We start from the raw sequence: 23,291 nt of genomic DNA, 5'->3' as shown, positions 1-23,291 counted from the left end.
AGGGAAAACACCCGCACTCATCTCTATTCTTGAGCTCTTACGTATATCTCCTGCACATAAAGCTATCCTTGATAAAACCTTGAGAGATACTGCTGTCCCTACTGATCTAAACGTGGATCAGTTTCAAGCCATGGTGGGATACTTATCCGTTCCACACTCCCTCACATTCACAGAAGCCGATGACGCCTCCATAAGTCAACCACATAATGCACCTCTACATATTGAAGCCTTCATACATAAACACCGAATAAAACGAGTCCTGCTAGATGGAGGAGCAGGTCTTAATATTTGTACATTGAGCACCATCAGACAATTGGGATATTCTGACAAAGCTGTAAATTCTACAAACCAAATCACTATTAAGGCTTATGATGATGAAGAGGGTTCGTCCAAGGGCACGGTCATCTTACCACTAAGAATAGGGCCAGTCACAAAGGACGTGGTTTGTCAAGTCCTGGATTTAGACCTCACGTATAACATATTGCTAGGACGTCCGTGGATTCATGAAATGAGGGCAGTCCCATCAACATACCATCAGTGCATTAAGTTCCCTCACAATGGAGTCGAGGTAACGGTCAATGGTGATCCAAATCCATTCATATATTGCAATAACTTGAGGTCACATACTGAGACTATCATTCCCAGCAATCGTGAGGCTACTCCTTCTTCAGCATATATTGATCCTGAGTCATTAAAGCCCTCGACATCCAAACAAGGTGAACTTAGAGCCAAGTTTCAAGACAAAGGCATGGGAGAATACACTCTGAATCAAACAATGTTCTTACGACAAGTCATGAACTCCCCCAAGGAATATGGGAGGCCACATCCTAATAAACAAATCTCCATCATGCTACTCAAATGGGATCCTACCGTCTTTCAAAAATGGGGCGAACTAGAGGAAGAAAATTTATATAAAATGCTATATAAGGACGCTGAAGAGGATACACATAATCAAATTATAATACCCTGTGAGAACTATGGCAAAGGTTTCAAAATTCTGCAAAGATTCGGGTATGATGGAAAAAGTCCTCTTGGACTACGCAAAGAAGGTGTCATGGAGCCTTTACAACCTGAGCTAACTACAAGAAGGGAACGCTCCAAGGGGCTAGGTTTTCTAAATCCCAAGATTCACAACAAAAGAACTAAACAGATATGGCGAGTCAAAGTGGCTGAAGTTCAACAAGAAGATGACTATTCTATAGATTCCAACGAATGGGAATGGGGTTCAGACAAATCCTCCAACGACTATGAGCTCAACGAGACATTTAGAGAACCCGAGGAACCTACAGAGGAGGAGGAGTTTTACAAGAAATTCAGAGTTGGTCAAGAACCGACCCATAAGGATCCCGCACAAGATTCGTTTCAAGGCCCTAGGTCAAGATCACATAGGATGAGGACACCTGTCCCTGAGGGTGCTACTAGTGATGATAATTTGGACTCACTCACGATCGAAACTGATGAGGAGAGTGCCATTGACAACCTCGATGACTATGAGGACATACCTGAATATAACCACATCTTCACTATTAGCCTTGCGAACTCTGAAACCACTAAAGACCTTCCCCTTGTCCACCCCCAACTCATTGACTGGGATCAGGATGGACCAGCACAGCTTGATACATTTCAAAATGACGAAGCTATTGTCGATTATCTTGGCATTCGCGATGATCTTCCTCTTGGAGACCATAAAGCAGGATACGCCATAGAGCTTAATAACATGGCATACTTTGGTGAGGGTGTCGGGCCTTCTAGTCGCAAAAATGTGAAAATAAAAACAAAACAAGGGTCTTATGGCGAAAACCACACTGTGGCGCTATCTGACTCTAAAAAAGTAAAAAGAAAGGATGTATCTAAGGGAGAAAACCTCTCTGAGGCGCCCGAAGATGGAAGGCTTGACATTCTCCCAGCATCATACAAGGAAAAATCATCCATGTTGGTAGAGGAGACTATAAAGACAAACATTGGTACAACAGAGGTTCCACATAACATATTTTTGGCTCAATCATTGACAGAGGCCGAGAGAGAAAGATTCATAAGCTTCTTTAAGGAATGACAAGTCAACTTCGCATGGTCTTATGCTGATATGCCTGGACTAGACCCCGATTTAGTAATGCATCATTTAACAGTCAAACCGGGGGCAAAACCAGTAAAACAGAAATTGAGGAAAATGCACCCACAAGTGGCATTATTAGTCAAGACAGAGCTGGAGAAATTACTGGATGTCGGATTCATACGCCCAATTGATTATCCTGAATGGATTTCCAACTTAGTACCTGTTAGCAAACCAGATCGCAGCATCCGAATATGTACAGACTTCAGGGATATCAACAAGGCTTGTCCAAAGGACGATTTCCCATTACCAAACATTGATTTAATTGTTGATCTCACAGCAGGCCATGAGATGTTATCTTTAATGGACGGATTCTCTGGATATAATCAGATCAGGATTGCACCTGAAGATCAACATAAAACATCATTTACTTGTCCATGGGGAACCTTCTGTTGGAATGTCATGCCCTTTGGGCTGAAAAATGCAGGTGCCACGTATCAACGAGCTATGACTACTATCTTCCATGATCTCATGCATGTAACGGTGGAAGATTATGTTGACGATCTTTTGGTTAAATCAATAGACAGAAATACACACTTGGACATACTTTCAGTCGCTTTTGATCGCTTGGAAAAGTACAAGGTAAGGCTAAATCCTAAGAAATGTGTCTTTGGAGTAACCTCCGGGAAGCTCCTAGGATTCATTGTGTCTAAAAGAGGAATAGAAGCTGATCCAGCAAAAGTCAAGGCTATCTTGGACATGCCGCCACCCAAGAATATCAGTCAACTTCGGTCTTTACAAGGGAGACTCCAGTCCATACGAAGATTCATAGCACAACTTGCAGATAAGTGTAATCCTTTCCAGCACCTGCTACACAAAAACATCAAGTTCAAATGGGATGAGAACTGTCAACAGGCTTTTCAGGCACTTAAAGACTCTCTTTTGAACCCGCCAGTTTTGATGCCACCAATTCCAGATCAACCATTGCTACTTTACATATCAGCTACTCCAACAGCACTGGGGGCACTCCTAGCACAGCAAATACCTGACGGCAAGGAAAAAGCGGTCTACTATATCAGTTGCACATTGGTGGGATATGAGCTAAACTACACACCAATTGAGCGTGCATGTCTCGCTGTGGTCTTCGCTTCACAAAAATTACGACATTATATGCTCACTCACAAGACTAGGTTGATTGCCAGAATTGATCCACTAAAATATTTTCTCAACAAAGCTACACTTACTGGGCGGCTGGCCAAGTGGGTAATGATCTTGAGTGAATTCGACATTGAATACGTGGACAGAAAAGCCATAAAAGGACAAGCCATCGCAGATCAACTGGCCGATGCTCCCATGACAGATGATGTTCCTCTACAGTCAGAATTTCCGGATGAGTCCATTCTAACGATATCACCTGCAAAGCCATGGCAATTATACTTTGACGGCTCATACACACAGCATGGGGCAGGAGCGGGTATACTCTTTATAACTCCCCAAGGTGATTCTATACCAAAGTCATACCGCTTATCATTTCCTTGCACTAACAATATAGCAGAATATGAGGCATTAACAACTGGGCTAAGAATTGCAGTTCAGTGGAAGATCCAAGAGCTTCGTGTTTTTGGGGATTCTCAACTGGTCATCCGGCAAGCAACTGATGATTATCAAACAAAAGATGAAAAGCTAATGCCTTACAAACAACTGGTAGATGATCTAAAACAACACTTTGCAAAGATAGAGTTTGAGCAGATACCAAGAGAACAGAATCGTGCTGCTGATGCCATGGCTACAATTGCTTCGCTCATTGATCTGCCGCAAAATGAGACTCGCTATGAGTTCCTGGTTGACAACCTGCTGATTCCGTCATATGAGATCACTCCTACGGAAATGATATGTGTTGTTGGTCCTGAATCCCAGTTATATGGTTCCATATTCACATACCTTCGCGACAATATCTTACCTCCCGATCTATCGAACAACCAATGCCGCACTTTCATTCGCCAATCCTCCCGATACGTTATCCTAGCTGATATCCTATACCGACGAGGTCTAGATGGCACCCTCCTTAGATGTTTAGAGAGTGACGAAGCTCAGATTGCGTTACGAGAAGTGCACGAAGGGATATGTGGTTCGCATACTAGTGGTCCTACCTTGGCCAAGAAACTCATCAGGACTGGATACTACTGGCCTACTATGGAAAAAGATGCATATCAGTTTGTCAAGAAGTGTAAACAGTGTAAAATTCATGGAGACCTCATACATGCACCAGCACAGGAACTACAACCACTTGCATCTCCTTGGCCCTTTTGTCAGTGGGGACTCGATCTCATAGGCAAGATTCACCCTCCTTCTTCCAATGGACATAAATTCATTATCACAGCCACAGAATATTTCACAAAGTGGATTGAAGCCGTGCCTCTCACACAAGTTACTGGGAAACAAATCGCTACTTTCATCCTGAACTACATCATTTGCCGATACGGGATTCCTACTTCCATTATCACTGACAACGGGCGTCCTTTCAAGAATCAGGATGTTCGTGAACTCTGTGAGCGCTTCCATATCTCTCATCGTTTCTCCACACCATATTATCCCCAAGGTAATGGCCAAGCTGAGGCATCTAATAAAACAATTCTCAAAATCCTTAAAAAGACAGTCGACGACGCTAGCCGTAACTGGCATGTCCAACTCAATCCCGCACTTTGGGCCTATCGTACCAGTGTCCGCACACCTACAGGAGCTACACCCTACTCATTTGTCTATGGCACTGAAGCCATCTTGCCTATTGAGGTCGAGTTACCTTCTTTACGGGTCTCTTTGAGAAACATAATCAACGATGAAGACTACAGGGTCTCTCGCTTACAAGAACTAGAACTGCTGGAGGAACGACGACACACTGCTTTTAATCATCTCAAGGCTTACCGACAAAGAATGAGTCACAGTTACAATCACAAGGTCAAGCCTCGCACATTTGAGGTAGGTGACTTAGTCCTCAGAGAGAACCCCAAAAATCAGCAAGACAGAGATAAGAAGGGCAAATTTGAACCCAACTGGCTTGGTCCTTACATCATTACAGCAGCATATGGATCTGGGGCGTATCAGCTCTCAACTACAGAAGGTGAATCCTTGGAGGATCCTATCAACAGCATGCACCTTCGCAGGTTCTACACATAAGCTCTTTTTGAATATCCTAATGCAAAAATACAAAAAAAATCAAAAAAGTTCAAAAATACAAAAAAATTATAAAACAAAAAAAATCGTTACATGGTGAAAACCTGGCAAACAGGCGCCTTGTGACAACAAAAAAATTGAAAAATCCAAAAAAGTAAAGAGAAATAATTTCGTCCAACGGTGAAAACCACTTCGGTGGCGCCCTGGGCAAGTACCATGGTGAAAACTGGGTCACCCGCGCCATGCGTAGGGACTTTGCTCCTCCCTCTTTCAGGATTCATTTTCATCCTTTCACTTTGCACACACTCACAACCTATTCATTCACAATAAACTTACCCATTCCCATCAGGGCTTGTTATTGATCTACCTAAGATGGGTTAGCCATTCACAACCCTCCCTTTTCACTTCCTTTCCATCCATAATAAAATAGATCCTATCTGTGACTATGGCCGATCCTACGTCTAGTGATGGGTGTGGAACTAAAAACATCACATGTTTCGAGGAGTGCAGTTTCTTCCAGCTTCCTTCAAGTCTGTCCACGCACAATCCGCAATAAAGCAACATCTGCATCGCCAGTCCACAATAAAGTTCCATCTTCTCCACAATAAAGTATCAGTTTCATGGATTCAGTCAGTTTCAAAGGAGACACAACAACAACAATGAGCTTCAACAAAATCAAATCTTTCAACAGACTCAGACAACATATGGTTCAGTGCTATCTATCCTTTTTGTGAAAGTGAACATTGTGATCACAATCGAACATGACTTATACAAGTGACAAGAGACACTAAACTTGAGGACTACAGTGAATGTTGGTGTCGAGTCTTGGTTTTCTTTTGATTTTATCTTTTTGGTGACATGTCTTTTAGCTTTTCCAGGATGTCTTTGACTAGAGATTCTATCTCCAGGATGTCTTTGGCTAGAAAGGCGAGGATGGGGTATCGTCACCTATTTGCATTTACTGTCTGTGGATTGTCTTTTAGTAATGCTATGACTTGTCCAAGGATATGAGGACACTGTGAGTCTAGTATGAACTGGGGCATTCCTTGTTTGTGACTGTCTTATCTCCATGCAAATAGGTACAATGACTTTCTGGGCCGAACAAATGCCTCGATTGTCATAACCTATTTTGCCATAATAAGCTCAATGATGATAACGCACAAGAAGCTCTTTCACGTTCATATCTTCTGTCTTCCATCCCCCTTTCTTGATTGACTTCCATTGTCCTTCTCGACTCCGCGTAGCCTGCTATCACATGACTGAGTATAATGACACACCAAAAACATTTGCATTTCATATAGTCGCATCTGCATCACCACATATAAGCATTTCATACATACATATAGATATCACAATTGCATCACATCCTGCATACAACACATGTTAGCACATCTCACATTTTCATTATGTAAATAATCATTTGCATTATCATATTCATTTACATTACATATATTCACATTTGCATCATGCATCACATATACAACATAAAAGAACAAAAATATATTGCATCATATACATATAAGCATCCATATCATAAAACATGCATCACATAAGAAGCATTTCATCACATAAGGTACACATGCATATAGCTGCCGCAAAAATGGATCATCTCTCATATATAATCAAAAGTGTCATGATACAATGATGTCAAAAGAATCATATGGCTACAAAGAATCACCCGCAGGTGTCTACAATACAAGAAGTGGTACATATACTGATACAATGGGAGCCCACTATGGCTATGAGGAACTCCCTCCCTCGGAGCCGCTGGCCTCGACGGAGTCTGAGCTATAGATGGACCTGCCCCAGGATCCCCCTGTCTCTCTGGTGGTGGTGGAGGCCCCATGACCCCACCGCTAGATGCCTGTCTCCTGCGAGTCCCCCCCGTAGCCGTCGCTGTGCGCGATGATCTATGGAAGCTCCTAGCCCGCTGATCTGCTGGCACGACTGCATAGTATAGATCCCTCCAGTAGGCGATCTCCTCTCCGGCTCGCAAAACATATGCGTAGCCTGCCCCTGCATCCTCTGCTGCCCGCCTCCCTGCCCTCAGAGCTGTCTCGACCTCTGTGTATCTCTGGATGGCCTGATCCCTCTCCCGCTCTGTGTCTCGGACCCTGATCCTGAGGTGGTCTCTCTCCCGCACCAAATCCTCAATCTCATCTGCCTGGCCCTGGCAGATCTCCCGCAGCCTCAACACCTCATCCTCCTCAGAGTCTCCGCTCTCAGCCTCTGCCTGTGGCTCCTCCCCTACAGGTGCCTGCCCCTGTGCCTCTGCCTGCACCTGTCCCTGTGCCTGTATAGGTACCTGTGGCTGTACCTGTCTCTGTCCCTCTGCCTGCACCTGTCTCGGTCCCTGTCTAGGACCCTGTGCTGCTGGTACCTGTAGGGGCAGTCCACCCCGACCCCTCACCACTGGAGCTGCCCTCTCCTGTCCTCCCTCCCTCCGAGGTGCCACCCGCCTCTCTCCCACCACTCCCCTCCGCCTCCGCCGGCCCCTACCTCCATCCCCTCCTCCATCATCATCATCTCCTCCACCCTCTCCATCCAGTGGCTCTGCCGGATCTGTCAACCTGGGAAACGGATGCTCTGCCCAATACACAGAGTACTCTGCGTCCATCCCTGCATCGTCTACCTCTGGCCACATGTCCCATGGCATCGGCATCATCTCCGCTAGCTGCGTCACCGCCTGATCATATGATAGCAGTGGGCCAAACTGCACCTGATCTCTGACCGTACGGGCATACATGCCCGAGCCCCGTGGCATCCACTGGATCCGCCCAAACTGCCTGCACACCCTATCAACAAGCTGCCTCTCTAGAATATAGGGCGTCCGCCCAATCAGATACCTGCTCCTGAACACATAGGGTAGCTCCAGCGCGTCGTCCTCCCACTCCTCGCACCCCAGGTACGACCTCCAGATGACCATGTCTATATCATCAATGACTCGCCTCCAATGCTCCAATCTCCCAATCCGAGGCTGGGATGTGATCATGTCATACAGGTGCACGAAACTCCGTCCCTGTCCTCTGCCTCTGAAATGAATGGGTCGTGTGATGGGAAGGTGCTCATAAGCCCACACCTGCAAGAGAGTCACGCCGCAGCCCAAACCCACTGATCCGTGGTAGACAAACTGATGCAGCTCATAATACAAATGTGCCAGGACACATGGCCCCCATGCATATCTAGTGTGCTCTGCCATCAGCGTCTCCAATGCCCCTCCCCAGCCCACTGCCAATCCTCGTGTGGCCCTGTCTGGACACAAATACCCACTGATGACTCCCCCAACAACTGCCGGCAATGCTAAACCTGTGGCAGTCATGGTATCTCAGGCTACATGACCTGCTCGCATCTCCAACCTGGGATCCTGAAACACCCGTCACAATGCCTCCCTGTCACCGTCACGGTCATAGGGAATCAACTCTCCATTAATGGGGATATGCAGTATCCTGTAGACATCCTCTAATGTCACTGTCATCTCACCCATCGGTAGGTGAAATGTGCACGTCTCTGAGTGCCATCTTTCGGCCAACGCAGTCAGCAACCCCATGTTTGCCCGAAACTCGGGCACATAGAGCATATGTGTGAGACCCATCTCCTCAATGGAAATCATGTCCTAGATCGACAACTCTGGTCGCAATCTCTGAGTCGATGGGAATCTCTCCCGTGACTCCAACATCGACAAATACTCCTGCAGTCACACAATCAATCTTGTCAGTTATCGTGGCATTCACTGTTTATCACAAAATGCTACTTGCTATCTAAATGCATTTGGTTATCTATCCTAGTGACACTCACTGTTCATCACAAAGTGTTGCTAGCTACCCTAAGTAGTGCTCCCTGTTCATCACAAAGTACTACGTGTGTGACATTCCCTGTTCATCACAAAGTGTCACTCACATTCGCGCTCCCTGTTCATCACAAAGTGCTGCCTATCCTGGTGCTCCCTATTCATCACAAAGTGCCTTGATCTATCCTAATCTTTCTAGAGGACCTGCTTGAGTGTATCCTCTCAGCAGCTTATCCAATCGACAGCGTATGTTCATCACAGAACTGCCGATTTGACCTAAAAGACTAAAACCATGCATTTAAACACACAAACGCACTTTTACAACAAAAACGCGCTTTTAACTCCTAAACGCGCTTATAGACTGCACAAACGCGCTTCTGCGATGCAGACGCGTTTTCTGAACACAAACGTGCCTATGCCAGACACAAACGCGACCAGGGAACACAGACGTCCCTACACTACATAAACGCTCCTAAAAAGCACAGACGCTGCTACATTTCACAAACGCATCCGTATTCAACACAAACGCGGTTCCAGGCACAGACGCGCCTGGACCCGACACAGACGCGCCTGTTGGACACAGACGCGCTTGGCGCTGACACAGACGCGGTTGCGCGTTTTTGCACTTTTTAAATATCCTATTCCTAGCGCATTTATTGCTCCTAAACATGCATTTATGACAAAACTCGAAATGCATGAAAGTACGAGGAGGTTTTCGGGTACTTACCAGCTCTCCTGCATCGGCTGGTCGCTGGAATCGGTGGACACGGTCAAATCTATGAATGAATGCCATTGCTGCTGACTGCTGCTGCTCTTTTCTCGCTCTACACTGTGATCTTCTAAGGGTGTGGATGACAATGAGGATGTCTTTTGCCCGTGGCCTATCTTATAGCCTACCCTAGCCCTCGTCTTCATTTCCCGGGTCCGTATTCTTCATCCCGTGACTTTGTCACTTTATCCTGCCATTCCATTCTAGCCTTTCTTTCTTATCGAGAGATTGTCTGCACTCTTTTCAGACTTGTTCATCCAATCTCTCGAGGGGGCATATCATTCCCATCCTGGGGCAACTCTGTATCAGTTCATCTTATCTTCTTTGAAACAACGCGACAAGCCGCATTGTCTCAAAGAGGGGCAAAATGTAGACACCTAAAATTGTCATGTCTAATTAAATAAATATTTTATTTATTTAATTATCTAAGCCTAATTCTTCTATTAATTAAATAAATCTTTATTTATTTAATTAATTCATTTATCCTCTTCTAGCCTTATTTCTCATTTAAATAAATACATTTATTTATTTAAATTATCCCTTTCCTAAATTGAATAAATATTTTATTTATTTAATTGCCCTACTTCTACTATTAATTAAATAAATCTTTATTTATTTAATTAATTCATTAGCTTTTTCTACACATGACACATGTCATTCATCTCTTAATTCATACACTACCTACCCCTTTCATTATTTTGGTATTTCTTATACCTACCCTCTAATCCTAGCCGACCTCTCTTTTTACACCTCTCAATCTTAACCCTCCATTTCTTATTGTGTCTTCTATTTAAGGAGATGCTTTCTTCATTGTCAAACCCTAATGACAAACCCTAATGACTGATTTTGGAGTACTTGGCTACACTACAATTCCACTTGCAACCACATTCCATTCTTTGTTGAGCTCTTGTGCATACAAAAATCTGAGAGCAAGCATATCAAACAAGATCAATGGAGATAGGAAGAATGGAGATCAAAACCCTATTGGACATGTGATGGTATAATCTTTATGATTTTGAGTTATTTTGCATTGTCTTAGGTTATCTTCATATGTTATGGTGGATCTTTGTTCATTGTTAGGCTAGGGTTTAGTGGTTGAATCCATTTTAGTCTTTCAATATTGTTGTTATTTGTTATCCATTTTCACCATATACAAGTCCCATCTACATATCATCGATGTATCAAGTTTCCACACAATGGAGTTGAAGTGACCATCAAAGCGGATCCAAATCCATTCATATATTGCAACAATATGCAACCTCAATCAGAAATAACAATCCCAGTCAATCGCGAAGCTGTTCCTTCATCGGCATACGTGGATCTTGAATCCTTAAAAGCTTCTACATCCAAACAAGCAGAGCTAAAAGAAAAGTTAAAGATTAAAGACATGGGATGTGGTGAGTATATCTTTCATGTTGATCAACTCCCACTATCTCCTAACGTATTCAGTCGACAGGAACAACCTACAAACAATTTGCAATGCCAAGGAATTGGGTATGAACCACCTAGTGTTGTGGCTACTAAGTGTAAATGCAAATCTCCTCTAGTGGTGCAAGCATCTCTTGATATCAATAGTCTTAAGAGTGGTTCCAACAAAGAATCTATTGAGCGTATCGCCAGCCCTCTTGATAACTCACATAGCTTTACCATATCATCCACTCATTCCATTTCCACTCCACTCCTAGACTTGGATCAACAAGAATTACAAAAGCCCTTAGTAATTGGGGATCATATATCAAGATTTGAAAAGAAAAATTTAAAAGTCAAAAATAAAGAAAAGTCCTTTAGTCTAGATCAAAATCAAAAGCTATTGGACTCTGCAAAAATCAAAGTCAAGGATAAAAATCCTATGAAGCAAAAAGAGCAAGAGTTGATCTCCCCTAATATCAAAATAACTGGGGGCAAAAGTTCTAAAATTTTAAATCAAAAAGCATACTTGTTGATCCTAAGTCTCCATCATGCTATCCTACTTTCACTTCTTTTCACAATCATAAGCCTTCATCACTCATCCACTTGTTCCGCAGATCCATTCCCTTCTGGCGATACACCATGGACCTTTAATGGAGCTACCTCAAGGGACTTTGCTATCAGTGATGCCCAAACTTCTTCAGGTGACATGCATACGGACCTGTTTAGTCCACACACTAGTAATCCTATCGCAGTTCCTTCATCAAGGAAGACAGTCACTCAAGCTACACATCATTTAGTCAAGGAACAATGCAGCTACAATCACAAGGTTAAGCCTCACACATTTGAGGTAGGTGACTTGGTTCTCAGAGAAAATCCTAAAAATCAACAAGACAGAGAGAAGAAGGGCAAGTTCGAACCAAACTGGCTTGGTCCCTACATTATTACAGCAGTATATGGCTCTGGGGCATATCAGCTCTCAACTACAGAAGGTGACCCTTTGGAGGATCCTATCAACAGCATGCACCTTCGTAGGTTTTACATATAGCTCTTCAGAATATCCTAATTCAAAAATACAAAAAAAAATTATAAAACAAAAAAATCGTTACTTGGTGAAAACCTGGCAAACAGGCACCTTGTGACATAAAAAACATTGAAAAATCAAAAAAAGTAAAGAGAAATAATTTTGTCCAACGGTGAAAACCACTTCGGTGGCACCCTGGGCAAGTACCATGGTGAAAACTGGGTCACTAGCGCCATGCGTAGAGACATTGCTCCTCCCTCCTTCAGGATTCACTTTCATCCTTTCACTTTGCACACACTCACAACCTATTCATCCATAATAAACTTACCTAGTCCCATCATGGCTTGTTATTGATCTACCTAAGATTGGTTAGCCATTCATAATAAACCTCCCTTTTCACATCCCTTTCCATCCATAACAAATCAGACCCTATTTGTGGCTAAGGCAAATCCTACGTCTAGTGATGGGTGTGGAACTGAGAACATCACATGTTGCAAGGAGTAAAGTTTCTTCCAGCTTTCTTCAGTCTATTCACGCACAATCCGCAATAAAGCAACATTTGCATCACAGATCCGCAATAAAGTTTCATCTTCTCCACAATAAAGTATCAGTTTCATGGATTCAGTCAACTTCAGATAAGACACAGCAGCAACAATGAGCTTCAACAAATCAAATCTTTCAACAAACTCAGACAACATTATGGTTCAGTGCTATCTATCCTTTCTGTGAAAGTAAACATTATGACCACAATCAAATAAGACTTATACAAGTGACAAGAGACACTAAACTTGAGGACTATAGTGGTTGTTGGTGTCGAGTCTTGGTTTTCTTTTGATTTCATCTTTTTTTGGTGACATGTCTTTTAGCTTTTCCGGGATGTCTTTGACTAGAGATTCTATCTCCAGGATGTCTTTGACTAGAAAGGCAAGGATGGGGTATCGTCACCTATTTGTATTTGCTGTCTGTGGATTGTCTCTTAGTAATGCTATGACTTGTCCAAGGATATGAGGACACTATGAGTCTAGTGTGAACTGGGGCATTCCTTGTTTATGACTGTCTTATCTCCATGCAAACGGGTACAATGACTTTCTGGGTCGAACATATGCCTCGATTGTCATAACCTACTTGCCATAATAAAGCTCAATGATGATAACGCACAAGAAGCTCTTTCACTTTCATATCTCCTGTCTTTCATCCCCCCTTTCTTGATTGACTTCCATCATCCTTCTCGAGTCCGCGTAGCCTGCTATCACATGACTGAGTATAATGACACACAAAAAACATTTGCATTTCATGTAGTTGCACCTGCATTACCACATATAAGCATTTCATACATACATATAGATATCACAACTGCATCACATCCTGCACACAACACCTGTTAGCACAATTTACATTTGCATTATCATATTCATATGCATTACATACATTTACATTTGCATCATGCATACACATATAAAACATAAAAGAACAAAAAAAAAAATAAATATTGCATTGCATTATATACATATTTGCATCCATATCATAAGCATCACATAAGAACATCTCATCACATAGGTACACATGCATATAGCTGCCGCAAAGATGAATCATCTCACATATATATAATAAAAAATGTCATGATACAATGATGTCAAAATCATATAGCTACAATCATCCGCAGGTGTCTACAATACAAAAGAATGGTACAACACTGATACAATGGGAGCCCTCTAAGGCTATGATGAACTCCCTCCCTTGGAGCCGCTAGGCCTCGATGGAATCTGAGCCCCTGAAGGACCCGCCCCAGGATCATCCAGCCTGCCCCCTATATCTGGTGGTGGTGGAGGACCCATGACCCCACCGCTAGATGCCTGCCTCCTCCGACTCCCTCCTGTAGCTGTCGCTGTACACGACGGTCTATGGAAGCTCCTCGCCCGCTGATCTGCTGGCACTGCACCGTAGTAGAGGTCCCTCCAGTACCCTATCTCCTCTCCGGCCCGTAGGACATATGCATAGCCTGCCCCTGTGTCCTCCACCGCCTGCCTCCCTGCCCTCAGCGCTGTCTCAGCCTCTGTGTAGCGCTGAATCGCCTGATCTCTCTCCCGCTCAGTATCCCTGAGCCTCATCCTGAGTCGGTCTCTCTGCCTCTCCAACTCCTGTATCTCATCTACCTGGCCTTGGCAGATCTCCCTGAGCTCAATTAGCTCATCCTCCTCTGGATCCCCCCCCTCTGCCTCTGCCTGTGGCTCCCCCTCTACGGGTGCCTGCCCCTGTACCTATACCTATACCTGTACTGGTGCCTGTACGGGTACCTGTCCCTGTCTTCGTCCCTGCTCTTGTCCCTGTACCTATCCCTGTCTTTGTACCTGCCTGGGACCCTGTGCTGCTGGTACCTGTAGGGGCAATCCATCGCGACCCCTCACCACCCGAGCCTGCCTCTCCTCCTCACCCTCCCTCTGAGGTGCAACTCGCCTCTCTCCTACTACTCCCCTCCGCCTCCGTCGGCCTCTACCCCCATCACCCCCACCATCATCATCATCATCTCCTCCTCCATCTCCATCCAGTAGCTCTCCTGGATCTGTCAATCGGGGGAATGGATGCTCTGCCCAATACGCTGTATACTCTGCATCCATCCCGGCGTCCTCAATCTCAGGCCACATGTTCCAAGGAAGAAGTATCATCTCTGCCAGCTGTGTCAGTGCCTGATCATATGACAATAAAGGCCCAAACTGTGCCTGATCCCTAACTGTACGGGCATACATACCCGAGCCTCGTGGCATCCTCTGGATCCGGCCAAACTGTCGGCCAACCCTGTCCACCAGCCGTCTCTCTAATATATAGGGTGTTCACCCAATCAGGTACCTGCTCCGGAAGGTGTATGGCAACTCCACTGCGTCATCCTCCCACTCCTCACATCCTAGATACGGTCTCCAGATGACTACATCAATATCATCTAGCACTCGCCGCCAATGCTCTAACCTGCCAATCCGCGGTTGGGAGGTGATCATGTCGTACAAATGAACAAAGCTGCATCCATGTCCCCTACCTCGGAAGTGTATCGGCCTCGTCACTGGCAGATGCTCATAGGCCCAAACCTGCAGTAGTGTCACCCCGCAGCCCAATCCAACTGACCCATGGTATACAAACTGGTGAAGCTCATAATATAAGTGGGCCAACACACATGGTCCCCAAGCATATCTGGTGTGCTGTGTCACCAGTGTCTCCAATGCTCCGCCCCAGCCCACTGCCAATCCCCGTGTCACCCTATCCGGACACAAGAACCCACTAATCACTCCTCCAATCACAGCTGGCAATGCTAACCCTGTGGCTGTCATGGTGTCCCATGCCACATGACCAGCCCTCATCTCTAGGCCGGGATCCTGAAACACCCATCTCAATGCCTCTCTGTCACCATCTCGATCATATGGAATCAAATCTCCATCAATCGATATATGCAGAATCCTGTAGACATCCTCAAGAGTGACTGTCATCTCACCCATCGGCAAATGGAAAGTGCATGTCTCAGAATGCCATCTCTCAGCAAGTGCAGTCAACAGTCCCATGTTTGCCCGAAACTCAGGCACATACAACACATGTCTCAAACCCATCTCCTCGATGGCAGCTCTATCCTGAAATGACAACTCAGGTCGCAATCTCTGTGTCGACGGGAATCTCTTCCGTGACTCCAGCATAGGCAAGTACTCCTGCAGTCAAGCAAATTAATCATGTCAGTCATGGTGGCATTCACTGTTCATCACAAAATGCTACTTTTTTATCTAAATGCATATGGTTATCTATCCTAGTGACACTCACTGTTCATCACAAAGTGTTACTTCTATTCTAGTAGTACTCCCTGTTCATCACAAAGTACTACGTGTGTGACACTCCTTGTTCATCACAAAGTGTTACTCACATTTGCACTCCCTGTTCATCACAAAGTGCTGCTCATACTTTGGGGTACTCCCTGTTCATCACAAAGTACTCTATCTTGGTACTCACTATTCATCACAAAGTGCCTTGATCTATCCTAGTCTTCCTAGAGGACCTGCTTGAGTGTATCCTCTTAGCAGCTTATCCAATCGACAGCGTATGTTCATCACAGAACTGCCAATTTGACCTAGAAGACCAAACTTGCATTTTTTTTAACACAAACGCGCTTGACTGACAAAAACGCGCCTACAGACTGCACAAGCGCGCCTGAAAAACACAGACGTGCCTGAAAAACACAGACGCGCCTGTAGGACATAGATGTGCCTAGGCGGTGCATAAACGCGACTATACATCGCAGACGCCCCTGCACATCGCAGATGCCCCTGCACAACGCAGACGCGCCCGCATTTGGCGCAAACGCGGTTCCAGACATAGACGTGCCTGACACCGACACAGACGCACCTGTCGGACACAGACGCGCCTGACACCGACGCAGACGCGGTTGCACGATTTCAAACTTTTTTGGTACCCTATTCCTAAGCGCATTTATTGCTCTAACTAGCATGCATTAATGACAAAAATACATGCATCAAAGTACGAGGAGGTTTGATGGTACTTACCGGCTCTCCTGCCTCTGCTGGCCTCTGGAATCGGCGAACACGGTCGAATCTATGCATGGAAGCCATCGCTGCTGACTGCTCCTGCTCTTTTCTCGCTCTGCACTTTGATCTCGTGAGGGTGTAGATGACAATGAGGATGTCTTTTGCCCGTGGTCTATCTTATAGCCTACCCTAGCCCTCGCATTCATTTCCTGAGTCAGTCTTCTTTATCCCGTGACTCTGTCACTTTGTCCGGTCAATCCATTCTAGCCTTTCTTTCTTAATCGAGAGATTGTCTGCAATCTTTTTAGACATTTTCATCCAATCTCTCGAGGGGGCATATCATTCCCATCCTGGGGCAACTCTATATCAGTTCATCTTATCTTCTTTGAAACAACGCGACAAGCCGCATTGTCTCAAAGAGGGGCAAAATGTAGACACCTAAAATTGTCATGTCTAATTAAATAAATATTTTATTTATTTAATTATCTAAGCCTAATTCTTCTATTAATTAAATAAATCCTTATTTATTTAATTAATTCATTTATCCTCTTCTAGCCTTATTTCTCATTTAAATAAATACATTTATTTATTTAAATTATCCTTTTCCTAAATTAAATAAATATTTTATTTATTTAATTGATCCCACTTCTTCTATTAATCAAATAAATCTTTATTTATTTAATTAATTCATTATCCTTTTCTACACATGACACATGCCACTCATCTCTTAATTCATACACTACCTACCCCTTTCATTATTTTATTATTTCTTCTACCTACCCTCTAATCTTAGCCGACCTCCTTTTACACCTCTCAATCTTATCCCTCCATTTCATATAGTGTCTTCTATTTAAGGAGATGCCTTCTTCATTATCAAACCCTAATCGACAATTTGGAGGACTTGACTATACTACGATCCTACTTGCAACCACATTCCGTTCTTTGTTGAGCTCTTGTGCACATAAAATCTGAGAGCAAATATATCAAGCAAGATCAATGGAGATAGGAAGAATGAAGATCAAAACCCTATTGGACATGTAATGGTATAATCTTTGTGATTTCATGTGATTTGCATTGTCTTAGGTAATCTTCATATGTTATGGTGGATCTTTGTTGATTGTTAGGCTAGGGTTTTGTGGTTGAATTCATTTAGCCTTTCAATCTTGTTGTTGTTGTTATCCATTTTCACCATATATAGTGCTCATTGTTTTGATTTGTGATTTTCTTACATTTTTTTTTTAATTTGATTCAAAATTCTTGAGATTTGGATAGTGTATGTGTCTTATTATAGAATGTTGACTCTTTACCATGAGTTGAAATAAGATGTATTATGTAGTGAAATATAGTATGTCGTGCCTATGAAGTGTGATACCTGCAGTTGCAACACAAACACTCAATAGATCATTACAAGCATGGTTAGCAAATAATAAGAAAATAAAGATGAACCATGACAAAGTGACCTATCGCCTCCTAAGAGATGCGAGTATGGATTTGCTCATAGATCTGGATAAGCAATCCCAATGACTTGACTACACCTAGATGGAGGATTTGAAATGATAATGATATGCAAAGATGAGATTGATTATGCTAAATTGATCCAAGAGACTAATTAAGCTAATGATATGCATGATTAAGCTATGATGGTGATGCAATTAAGCTAGAAAAGAGAATGATTAAGCTGCATGATTCAACAATTATGCTAGAAAATGATCAAATTTAGCTAATACAATTGCCTATAACAATAATGCTCAAATGATATGCCTATAGTAACAATGCCTAAATTGATAATGAGATGGGATCCTTTGTGCTCCAAAATGGGGGATATTTATAGGATTTCCAAGGCCAGGGGTGAGGTGGCAAGAATCAATGGTCAAAATTGAGTTTGAATATATCAAGGGTGAAATTGGAGGAGGTTGGAGAAGAGGTTGTAGGAAGGGACACTTGTCATCTATGTGGTGACAAGTGTCAAAGAGCCTTTCTCATAAAAGGGCAAGTGCCTAAGAGAGGAGACATGTGGCCAAAGTGCCATGTGTCTCAAGGGAAGAATATCCACATCATAGGAGGTTAGGATAAGGAGGTTAGAATGTGGAAGATATGATAGGGTTGGTTAAACCCAAGGTTAGGTGGAATGGGTTAGGTTAGAGGGATGGTTAGGTTAGGTGGTTAGAAGTTAGGAGACATGTGGGTAATTTAAAATTAAAAATTCAAATAATAGGAAAAGACTAATTAATTTTCAACAACTCATAAATTGATTTGTTTTAATTAATTAGAGGATTAGAAGAATTGATTGAAATGGGGAGGAAGGATTAATTAATTTGAATTAATTAATCAAAGGGGACTATGAAAATGAACCTATTAAATAGATCCGTAGATTTATTAATAAGTAGATGAAAGGGAGAATTTAATCAAATTGTCTAATGAATTCAATTAAATTAGGAAGGGGGATTAATTAAATAATTGCTTATTTAATTAATTATCTTCAGACCATTTTTAGGTGTATACATAGTAAGCTTATCCTTTATTACTTATAAGCAAGATTATATTAAGTTCTACTACTTTAATAAACTTATGTCATGGAAGAGTTTGTCAAGGTGATTGTCCATTTCTTCTAACATGTAGAAGATGGTCTCCACTTACATTAGTTTAACCCACATAACTCTTTCATCACCCACTATTAATAACAATGGAGTGAAGAGCTATCTCTTCCAAATATTTGATACATAAAATTATTATCATTCACAAAAGAGGAGAATAAAAAAAAACTTTTATTATTAATATCATTAATAATAATTTATCAATGGTGTAGAAATTCAATTTCAGATATAAACCAACCACTTCACAATTTTGTTATTGATACAAGATTAACAATTTTGAAATAGTTGTACAAATGAACCATTTTGTAAAGAGACATATAATATTTAAACTCATATGCACAACATTTTTATAGTCCATGCTAATGGTGTAGAAATATTGTGAAAAATTCTCATGTTTTCTTTTTGTATTAGATTTTCCAATCACACTCTATGTTACACCATTGTGATGAAAAAGAAAATATATGTATCTAAAATTACTTACATAAAATGTATATGTGATGCCAACTAATGAGATAAGAAATTATCATAACCAAAGGTTATCATTTAGAACTAATTGAAAAGTAGAAAATAATCATTGAAATTATATAGTTATAGATGGTAAAATCTTGTACAAAGTAGGGCTCATTCCCCTATCCTTCACTTATTGCCACCTTTTCGAATTTCTATACTTTCAACATTATCTTTTTCCATATCTAAAAAAACATTCCCATAAATTTTAACACTTACCATCCCATTATTCACAAATGTTCCCATATGTTTATTCTAAGTACATTAAAGTGTTATTATTTCATTTTCTTAAGGCAATCCTACAATGTGGAATCAATTTCACTTATTCAAATTTAATTCCTAAAATTTGAAACTTTGCATTCAAAATTTGTTGATTCCCACCTATTCTACTCTCACCATGGTGTAATTTTGTTCACATTTCACATAATGTATTGTTAAACATTGTGACATTTAAAGACATTCAAAGACATTCAAATGCACTCATTTACCATGTCATCCAAACGTTTATTATATTATCATTAACATTCAAGAACCATTCATTATAAGAACTCTTCAATTGAATAATTAAAAAGAATATTTCTACACTATAGTTCATTTAATAGACATTTGTAAGATTGCTCATCATTTACAAATATTTGCCATACCAAGGGGCTGATCTAAGAGAATGACCCTCGTAATCTTATAGATTCCCAAAGGTACCATCAATTATTAATCTGAATAAGAAAGGTAGAGCAAAGCAAATTACATTTCAAAAAACCAACTTTGGCTTCGCTAGTGATATTACACAGCATTAAGACCTTGGTATTGTTGACAAATTTGAATGTCAAGCAGTGTATCATATTGAGTGGGGAAAATGAAAGCTCTGTATCTTAGCAATGCCACTACCATGGCACCTGCAACAATAAAGCTCACAACAATCCATTTGACGATAGGTATCATCAAAACAAACATAGCAGCCACGACAGCCAAAAGAAAGCATGCTGCTACAACCCACGTAATGATTTTCATCAACCATGCAGCTTTCCCAAGAAACTCAAAGGTGACAATCATAGCAAGAGCCAATGAAGTGACTAGAGCCAACATGTCTGTGACCAAAAATAAGTTGAAAGAAATGGTGTTGCCCCCTTTGTCGAACATTTCCAACATGAGAGCCAAGCTTGCTGCAAACAAGCCGAGCGCAACCTGTACAACGGATGGAATGTATTGGGGGTGAGCATCTACCAATTGATTTAGCGCATCTTTTTTTATTGGGTGGTCTAGTGCGGTCGATTGAGCAGGCACACTAGAAGCTGCTTTTCCTTGAAGGGGTGTTGCTCCCGATTGATCGAATGCAACAATAGCTGGATCTTCTCTCAGAGTAGAATCTCTTTTGGACATCTGGGAAATAAAATTAGAATGTTAAATAAAAAAATTGAAGAAGAGATAGTAGCTTTTTTCAAAATATACTTAAATATAAATTTTTGTCACTAAAAATAAGACAATTATTTACCACTTTTTGATAAGAATGAGTTGTTAAATTGTTAGAAATCGTTTGATGGTTGAGGTTGTTCTCTATCACATATGTTTCCTTCCACTTTACATTCCCAGATGTACTTATGAAGGATGCATTTTCTTCTATTGGAATGCTTGGTATAGTGGATAGAGCAAGTGCAAGAGGATCTTGTTCTACTCTGAGGGGTGATACTCCCAATTGATCAAACATAGCAATAGTTGGATCTTCTCTCATAGAAAATTCTTTGCTAGACATCATACTCTGACAAGCAAACATTGAGGATGTAAAATAGGAATAGTAAAAATGAAAAGACATGATATTTGCATAATTGCTCTTCTTAAACCACATGTGATTCAATGGTCAAAGATAAATTTTGTAAAATAAAATAGAACAATTATTTACCACGTTTTGGTAGGGATGAGGTGTAAAATTTCTATTGACTATTTGATCGTTGAAACTGCTTTCTATGAAACTTGTTTTCCTCCACTTTAAATTCTCAAATGTAGTTGTAGAGGGTGTATCTCCTTCTATTGGGAGTTTTGGTGTAGTTGATTGAGCAAGTGCAACAGGAGCTTGTTCTGTTGGGAGAGATGGCTCTCTCGATTGATCGAACAAAACAATGGTTGGATGTTCTCTTTGAGTAGAATCTTTGTTGGACATCATATTCTAACAAATAAAGACTGAAAATGTCAGATTATAAGACTAAAAGTGAAGAGACATGATGTTTGCATAATGGCTCTTTTGGAATTGATCAAAGAAATTGTTTGAAAAAAAAAAGTATAACAGTATTTACCACGTTTTGGTATAGATGTGATGTAACATTGTTTTTGATTGTATGATTGTTGAAATCACTCTCTAAGATACCCATTCTCCTCCACTTTATATTTTGAAATGTACTTGTGGAGAGTGCGTCTTCTTCTATTGGGAGGTTCTGTGCAGCCAATTGAGAAAGCACAAGAGGAGCTTGTTCTATTGGGAGAGGTGCCGCTCTTGATTGATCAACCACAACAATAGTTGGATCTTCTCTTGGAGAAAACTGTTTGTTAGACATCATATTCTGGTGAATAAACAACCAAAATGTCAAAAAGAGAAAATAGCAATGAAAAGACAATACATTTTCACAATAGCTCCTTTTAAACCACAATCAAAGACAATTTAAAATAAAAATAAAAATAGGGCAATTATTTATTACTTGTTGATAGGGATGAGGTGTAAAATTGCTACAAATTATTTGATTGTTGAAGTTGCTCTCTTTCACACTTGTTCTCTTCGAATTTACTTTCATACATGTATTGATGAATGGTGCATCTTTTTGTATTGGGAGGTCTAGTACAATAGGATCTTGTTCAATTGAAAGAGATGTTACTTTCAATTGATTGAATGCAACAATAGCTGGATCTTCTCTCGGAGCAAAATCTACATTAGACACCATAATCTGATAAATAAAAAAATAAAAAAAGATCAAATAAAGAAAATACAAATGAAACGACATGATATTTATTTTACATTTTTCTTAAACAACACCAATTCAATGATTAAAAAAATAATTGGAAAATTTGTATCAATGATTCTATTGTCAAAGTGGCTCTCTATCACAGTAGTTCTCCTCCACTTTACGTTATCAAATGTTCTTGTGGGGGATGCATCTTCTTCTATTGGGAGGTCTGGTCCAGCCTCCTTAGGTATCAACTCACCAAGTTTTCTGACAACTTCATCAACTACAGAAGATGCCATATTATCTTCTTAAGAACTACTGACAAACGAAACCCAGATTAATGTTGAGAAATGAATGTGAGGACATCAGGGAAAATTGTAAATTTATAAGAGAGCAGATAGAACTTGTTACGAAAGAATCCCCAGACATCTTACGGCCTAAGGTATTCTACTTGCTTTTACTTTAATTACTATGTTCTATGTTTCACCATTTGGTTTTAGAATTATTCCTTCATCTTTGTTTAGCTTCCTAGAACATGGTA

The 23,291-nt window shown here is 41.4% G+C and overlaps 1 protein-coding gene across 2 annotated transcripts; it reads right to left on the bottom strand.

Annotated features, from left to right (window-relative positions):
- Nucleotides 1–20,550: 20,550 nt before the first annotated feature.
- LOC131032033 (uncharacterized) lies at nt 20,551–23,082 on the bottom strand. Of its 2 annotated transcripts, none has more exons than XM_059219679.1 (6): nt 22,933–23,082; nt 22,508–22,750; nt 22,109–22,372; nt 21,718–21,981; nt 21,313–21,576; nt 20,551–21,200 (listed from the first exon to the last, which is right to left on the bottom strand). In XM_059219679.1, the coding sequence occupies exons 1-6, from the start codon at nt 23,047–23,049 to the stop codon at nt 20,604–20,606; spliced, it is 1,749 nt and encodes a 582-aa protein (XP_059075662.1). In that variant the 5' UTR covers nt 23,050–23,082; the 3' UTR covers nt 20,551–20,603. The 2 variants fall into 2 exon arrangements, with proteins under 2 accessions (XP_059075662.1, XP_059075663.1); XM_059219680.1 differs by having other exon boundaries at nt 22,508–22,731; nt 22,933–23,047.
- Between the last annotated feature and the right edge of the window lie 209 nt (nt 23,083–23,291).

This window comes from Cryptomeria japonica, chromosome 4 (assembly GCF_030272615.1).
Source record: "Cryptomeria japonica chromosome 4, Sugi_1.0, whole genome shotgun sequence".
NCBI lineage: Eukaryota > Viridiplantae > Streptophyta > Pinopsida > Cupressales > Cupressaceae > Cryptomeria > Cryptomeria japonica.
The sequence above is the reverse complement of the archived record's forward strand: the minus strand, read 5'-3'. Positions and strand labels throughout refer to the sequence as shown.